Source organism: Engraulis encrasicolus, chromosome 11 (assembly GCF_034702125.1).
Source record: "Engraulis encrasicolus isolate BLACKSEA-1 chromosome 11, IST_EnEncr_1.0, whole genome shotgun sequence".
Classification (NCBI taxonomy): domain Eukaryota; kingdom Metazoa; phylum Chordata; class Actinopteri; order Clupeiformes; family Engraulidae; genus Engraulis; species Engraulis encrasicolus.
In genome coordinates this window covers 13,734,685-13,742,184 of record NC_085867.1, presented here as the reverse complement: position 1 = coordinate 13,742,184, position 7,500 = coordinate 13,734,685, and the positions used below count along the sequence as shown (strand labels likewise).

Here is a 7,500-nt window from a genome sequence, read left to right as displayed (position 1 = left end):
AGTCTGTGGCTGTCCACCAAGAGCCCAAATCTATATTGAGTTGGCCGACCATGGTCACTCCTGAGAGGAGGAGAGGATATTAATGAGCCAAAGCCAGTGAGGAGTCGGAATGCCTCTAGCAAAAATCGGGGAAGGTCGCTGGTGAGCCGGTGGTGAGGTTTCTAGTCTATCCCTTCCTGCTTACATTTACCTCACTCGTTTGTCTCACCCTTTTCCTGTGTCCTTCCTTCCCTTCCTTCCCTTCCTTCCTCCCTCCCTCCCTCCCTCCCTCTGCAGGTTCTGGATCTTTGGCTGCCATGGCCGTCTTTGAAGACCGCTACGTCCCAAACATGGAGGTGAGTGTATGGTGCTATTGATGTCCTGATGGGTTTATCTCATCATCTGACTTCCAGCCCTTGTCTTGCGGCGCATATATTGGCGATAGTACTTTTACACTGCATCTTGAAAAACCTCAACGATGCCGAGTCAGAATTTATCTTATCATTATGTCAGAATTTGACATGACATAATAAGAACATACCGCAATCAATATTTGTTCAGTGGCAGTTAAGCAATTCATATTTTGTATTACACTTAGAGGAAATCATATAAAGGAGATGATACAAATTTGTATGGACTGGTTTCAATATTAGTCCTAATCACACCTAGCCCACACCCCACCCCCAGCTTGATATCCTTGCCCATCGGGATGTTTCACTGTAAACATTATCTGACAATTAAGGCAACATCTCCAAACCCTAATTTAAATATCGGTTTACCTGGAATTTAGTGTGTCTACGGCAGTGATGGGCAACCTGAATTAAGAAGCTGCGATCCAGTGCCATGTATTCCAAAAGACCTGGTTAGTCCTGTCCAGATATTCCAGAGGACCTAGATTTCCCTGTCAGTTTGCACAGATTGTTCGGGATATAATAATAATAATACATTTTATTTTTGAGCGCCTTTCAAAATACCCAAGGACACTTTACAATCAAAACAAATACATAACAGTAGGGAAAGTACAACAAAGCTTCAGTGAATTAACAATAGGAGAGTAATTAAAATGCAAAAATAAAATAGAAATAAAAGGACAATAAAAATAAATGTTTTCAAATAAGAAAAAGTAGAATGCATTTGAAAATAAAAAAAAGGGGAAAAATAATATGTAAAATAAAAATAAACTGATAATTAAAATAAAGTGGAAGTGCCTGTCAATGAAGTGGGAAAGCAGAGGTGAAAAGGTGTGTCTTCAGCTTGGATTTAAAAGTAGACAGTGTAGAACACTGACGAAGTGACAGTGGGAGTGAGTTCCAAAGTTTGGGGCCAACAACACTAAATGCCCTGTCGCCCATGGTGCGCAGGTGTGTGGAGGGAACTGTAAGGAGGAGTGAGTCAGTGGAGCGAAGTGCGGGTGGGATTGTATGGGGTGAGGAGACTTGTGATGTAGGAGGTAGGGATATGTGGCACTGGATTGTAGCTTCTGAATCCAGGTTGACCATCATGCAAGTCGATAAGTTTCTCCTTCTGTCTTCCTGCGACCTCCGTCCTTGTGTCGTAGGGTTCTCATTCAATATCTTGCAAATATATGATGAGCAAAATTGTAGTAAATGTCAGTCTCTCATTTGCAGTAGGGATGGTGACTTGCAGCCTATGTCACTATGTTTCCTATGCCTGTTTCCTATTGGTTTCCTGAATGTTGAATTGGTATTTGTGCACAATAGTACACTGTATTGAACAAGTAAGTGAGTTGTGGCGGGGCATATGAAGACATTTATACAATACATGTTCATACCCATCCAGTTATGTTTTGATTTATGGATGTGGCCAGTTCTGAAGCACCATAAGAGAGAAATGGAGACGTGTCCAGGACAAGTCTATGATAGGCTTTCGGTCTGGAATTGCTGAGCTTTGTGCTTGCGTCCTGCAGATATAAGACCTTTCCTGGACATTGCCACTTGAAACTGCCTCATTAGAAGCCTGTCTATGAATAACCCTCTATGAGGGTCTTTTAATGTCTGGCTCATTTTGTGTGACACACACACACACACACACACACACACACACACACACACACACACACACACACACACACACACACACAAAGTAACAACAATTCTGTTCCAAGTCACTGTGCCATGCACTTTGTCACACACACACACACACTGATGCCCTGCATTTCCCATTCATATGTACACCTATGCAATCCTCAGCACAACCAGACACACAGAGACCCAGAGCAAGCTGATCTGTCTCTTGTTCTCTCTCTCTCTCTCTCTCTCTCTCTCTCTCTCTCTCTCTCTCTCTCTCTCTCTCTCTCTCTCTCTCTCTCTCTCTCTCTCTCTCTCTCTCTCTCTCTCTCCCATGCCACCCCTGCCTCATTCCTTCCATCCCACTCTTTCTCTCTCTCTTGCCTTCCCTCCCTCCTTTGCATGGGTTTTATTGCCATCAAAGGGTTTGAGGGAAATGGAAGCAAAAAATATGCCAAGGTCGTTTTTGTGAAGCACCCATATGCAGATGTGTGTGAGGAGATGTGTGTTCATTTGTGTGTGTGTGTGTGTTTGTGCATGTGTGTGTGTGTGCGTGCACGCATGGGGTTTTTAAAGCGCTGGCTGCTGTATGATTTATTGAAGCTACGCCATAGTGTGTGAAAACATGAATAATGGATCTGCGGAGCGGGGGCATTCATCCCCCCAACCTCACCCCCAACGCACTAATTGTCAGGGAAACTCATAGTAGTGTGCGTGTGTGTGTCTCTCTCTTTCTCCCTCACACACACACACACACTGCACACACGTACGCCCTGCCTTAGCCACGAGAGCGCAAAGATCATAGGGGCGGGATTCAAAGGGCTATCTGTCCTGCAGCCAGTGCCATCGACTTGCAGATGAGGAGCCTAATTAACAGCAGGCTAATGAAGACGGGACAGAGAGGAGAGGAGAGGAGGTGGGGGAGAGGGTATGTGGAGGAAGAGAGGAGCAGGGCGGGTGAGAGGGGTGAGCGAAAACGTGCTGAAGAAGGAAAAGGAGTCGTGGTGGAGGTGGAGGAAGAGAGGGATGGTGAGGGAGGAGAAGACGGGACATAGAGGAGAGGAGAGGAGAGAAGGGTGGGGGTGGAGGAAGAGAGCAGGGCCGGGGTGAAAGAAAACGTGCTGAAGAAGGAAAAGGGAGTCGTGGCGGAGGTGGAGGAAGAGGGGAATGGTGAGGGAGGAGCAGGGGATAGGACAAGGAGGAAAGAGGAGGTGGGGGAGAGGGGAGGTGGAGGAGGAAGAGGGCAGGGGAGTGAGATGGGTGAGTGAAAACTTGCTGAAGAAGGAAAAGGAGTCAGAGGATGGTGAGGTAGAGGAAGACAGGGGGACAAGGAGGAGCAGGAGAGGGGTATCGGGAGATGGAGAGAAAAGTAACAGAGGGGGAGAGGAGATGGGATGGGGAGTAGGATAGAGAGAATATGGGGGGGAGAAAGGAGGAGAGGAGGGCGAAGATGGGGGGGGGGGAGGAGGGGGACAGGGAGAAGAGAGGGGGTGAGGGGAGAGGAGGCGAGGGGAACAGGGAGAGGAGGAGAGGGGGAGGAAGAGGAGGGGGGCTAGTGAGAGGAGAAGAGGGGGACAGGGAGGAGGAGAGAGAGAGGAGGGGGGGGGGGGGGGGGCAGAGGGTCCCCAGTCTCAGCGAGATCATGCCTGCCATTGAAGTGGATTTGCAGAGCTCATCAATCCAGACTTTTCAAAAGGGAGGAATGCAGGAATAATTAGCATTCATTTGAAGAGGACCGTGCGTGCGTGCGTGCGTGCGTGTGTGTGTGTGTGTTCGTTCACGTGCTGTTTGCTCTGTCGCTGTTGGCACACGAGCCGGCGTCCCCAGGGGAGTGCTGTCACAACATCCATAAAAAGCTGACTGCTAATAATCGGGGACTTGAAGATTTAATGTCGCCAGAAACATTTGCATGCCATATACACACACGCACACACAAGCAGCCCTAGTCAAGCACTAGATGTGGGCAGCGCATCACAATGGTGTGTTTATCTTTTAAAAAGCATCCCCCAGTGAGAAGAGCCTCTTCACATTACAGCACAACTGAGAGTTTAGCCCTTAGCCCAGCCAGGGTTTTCACACGCGCGCGCACACGTTTCATGTGTTCATTGGTCACTCATTACCAATTTGGCATCATTTTCTATGATGGCCTGATACTCCCTTTTTAAAAAAAAGGTTTTTTTTTTTCCATTTTAATCTTTTTTTCAGGCAGTGAAATTCCAAAAACAGGTGGCAGGGGCAGTTAGTTTTGTCATTGTCCGTGTTCAGCTTCTAGTCACTTGATTGTCAGATGTGTTCATTCAAGATTACATTACATTACATTGCATTTGGCAGACGCTTTAAAAAGCGACTTCCAAAAGAGGACATAATCAATTCAAGACCTACAATTTCCATGTTTCCCTTCTTTTGTTCCAGAGGTATTGCAGCACTTGATCAGCACTTAAAGGATGACTTCAGTCAATTTCAACATGTAGTTGTAATGCCCACACTACCCTGAACTTGTCAGCACCTGAGCTTTTCTTTTTTTTTTCTGCCTTTTCTGAGATCCTGGTCATTGTAATGGGGGCAGCTGTTTGTTTACATTTCAAAAAAACATTTTTATTTATTCTCAAAAACATACAAAAGGTTATGCAACATCAGCTGATGACTAGAAAACAGCGGCACCTTTTGAGGAAATATTTGGAGTAGGCCTATGTTAATTAAAAAAAATATATAAACAAAAGCTGCCCCCAGTAGAAAAGCTCATATTTCGGAAAGGGCTGAGCCGAAAAATGTGGCATCACTGGGTACTGGGGAGTCAAGGGTAGCTTGAGCAATACAGCAGCATATTGAAATTGACTGAAGTGGTCCTTTAAAGCATTCTCAAAACAATCAGCAAATTTGTAAAATGCTTTCAGCATCATACAATTTCCCTAATGGCAGTGCTCTCGTCTTTGAGACTTGCGATTGCACAATTTTTTGGCTTGTGATGTTGCTTGCTTGCTGCTTTATTCTCATGGCGTACGTTACATACACGGTTGCTGTAGTTGTGCTTATTTGAATGGAGAGTGGAGAGTTTTCCCTAATGATTGCTTCATTATTTAATGATAACTTTTTCACACTCAAGACACATTGTACACATTAATAATGAGACGCTCCAACAAGACGTCAGTTGGGGGCTTTGATGAGATGAGCTGAGAAGATAACCGCGGGAAGAAGGGAGAGGGTGTGGGGGGGGGAGTCTAGTTCATTATTACAGTCTCTGATTCAGTGGTGTTACGCGAATGCATAAACAGACACTGAGCTCTCTCTCTCTTTTTTCTGATCATCCGTACTGCTGAGTTTCTAGTTGTGAAGGCAGGGGGAATGATTGCAGCTGTTGTAGCCTATTCAGTTGAACAGCACAACCCCAGGGATGCCATGTAGCTTCTGAGTAACACTAACATCAACACTAAACAAGGGCCTGATGTCTTAGAAGTGGTAATTGCAGACAGATTATCTCATATTGCACAGGATATTGCCAAACAATACACAGCGCAATATACAGATTGGATCATGCACTTATTAACTTTTTGAAGTTAAGCAAGAGAAGGTTCTTTAGTGCTGTCAGTGTTCTCTCTCACAAACGAAATTCCCGACACAGACATTTATTTGTGTATTTATAAAAAAAAAATGAGAAGGCAATACAAATGTGTGTGTGGGGGGTATGATGTTTCAAATTGGAATTGGCTAAATTTGTTGTACATAGAGTTTGATTTACTCCTTACTTATTTCCTTATTGCTCTGGATTGAGTGAAGGCTTAAACCATATATGGACTGTGTACACACACACACACACACACACACACACACACACACACACACACACACACACACACACACACACACACACACACACTTACTGGTATGGACGTACTACTGAGGCCTTCCCAGAAAATCAAGCAGCTGTGGTGTGTTACCCAAGCACCTTTCATCCACCACCACTACCCGCTCTCCCCACATCCTCTCGCATGCACACTCCCCACTACCCAACCCAACCCCACAGTGGTGAGCAGTTGCTGTCGTCAGGCAGGGTCCCCATGGCGCAGGGTAGACTCCAGGTCGGAGGTTGGGTGGCCAGGGAGTGGAGCTCTGGGCTGGGCTGGGCTGGGACGGCAGGGGGAGAGGAGAAGAGAAGGGTCTTCATATTCTATCAGTCTGGCTGTGGCGGCAGCAGTGGTGCTCCCTGCCGCCCCCCAGTGCTGGTGCTGTCTCCCAGCCCCCGGGGGCGGCGAGGCAAGACTGGGGGAAGATGGATGAGGACAAGCTGCACTGCCACTCCAGCCCTCTGATTTATGAGCCTCAGCTCTGCTGCTGAGAGAGGGAGAGAGAGAGGGGCAGGCAGGAGAGGTACGTTAGTGCAAGCGTGTGAGAGAGAGAGAGAGAGAGAGGGAGAGAAGAGAGAGAGGGGCAGGCAGGATAGAGAAATGGAGAGAGGGGGGCAGGCAGGAGATGTGTGTGAGCGAGAGAGAGAGAGAGAAAGAGAGAGTAAGGGATGAACAAGTGAGGGAGATAGATGAGGGCAAGTGTGTGAAAGGGGGTGTGTGTATGCACGCTTGTGAGGGGTGAGCAAGCAAGGGAGCGCTAGAGATGTGTGTGATAGTGGAAAAAATGGGGGAAACGTGGGTGCTTGGTGTTGGTGAGGTTCTTTAGGTGTGCGAGAGGGTAGTGCGTCAGTCTGTGATTGTCTGTGAACGTAGGTGTGTGTGCGTGTGCGTGTGCGTGTGCGTGTGCGTGAGCGCGCGTGTGTGTGTGTGAGAGAGATATAGACAGAGAGATAGTGTGAGAATGGGAGGAGAAGGGAGGGAAAGAGAGAGCTGGAGAGACAGACAGAGAGAGAGAGAGGTGTGGGGGGCTGAGTGTGCATAATTCCAGGGGGCCCTTCCCTGAGCGTCGGAGACGTGAGCTTTTGCTCGCAAGCCCCGCAGCCCTCGTCACCATGGTGATACCTGGGGGATTGTGGGTAGCCTAGCAAGGTAGCCACCTCGGCTCTCGTCTCTGCCAGCCTCATTCATCATACCGGCAGCTATGGATCGCTCCTAAACGCCCGGCAACAGAGCTGAGAGACGGGGACGGGGACGGGGACAAGCACAGCAGACTACAGTCAGCAGGGGAATGCTTCTACTGACGCCGCCTCCTCCAACGCCTCCCACTCCTCATCCATCCACTACCTCCTCCTCTTCCTCCGGTTTCCTTTTCTGCCTTTTCATTCTCAAATCGGAGAATGCTACTACTAGCGTCTCCTTCCACTACTACTCCTTGTCTACACGCTGAGTGCATCTTAATATGTGACCTTGCCTCCTCCACTTGCGCTTGTCTCCTCGCCCCGCCTCCTGGCCCCTCCTCCGTGGAGAAAACGATAAAGTTTCCCAGCTGTCAGCCTAGCTACAACAACTTTTGAGGGACTGTTTTTCATTCACCATAACAATTGCAAACGAGAAAAAGACTCTACAATTGAGCTTTTGCAAGATATTGAAAT

General features: G+C 47.6%; 1 protein-coding gene across 1 annotated transcript in view; it reads left to right on the top strand.

The window, feature by feature from the left end:
- psmb7 (proteasome 20S subunit beta 7) overlaps nucleotides 1–7,500 on the top strand; it is a 26,829-nt gene that overhangs the window by 10,076 nt on the left and 9,253 nt on the right. Inside the window, exon 6 of the mRNA XM_063209934.1 lies at nucleotides 277–335. Within this exon, the coding sequence (XP_063066004.1) occupies nucleotides 277–335 (59 nt within the window). The remainder of the gene's footprint in view (nucleotides 1–276; nucleotides 336–7,500) is intronic.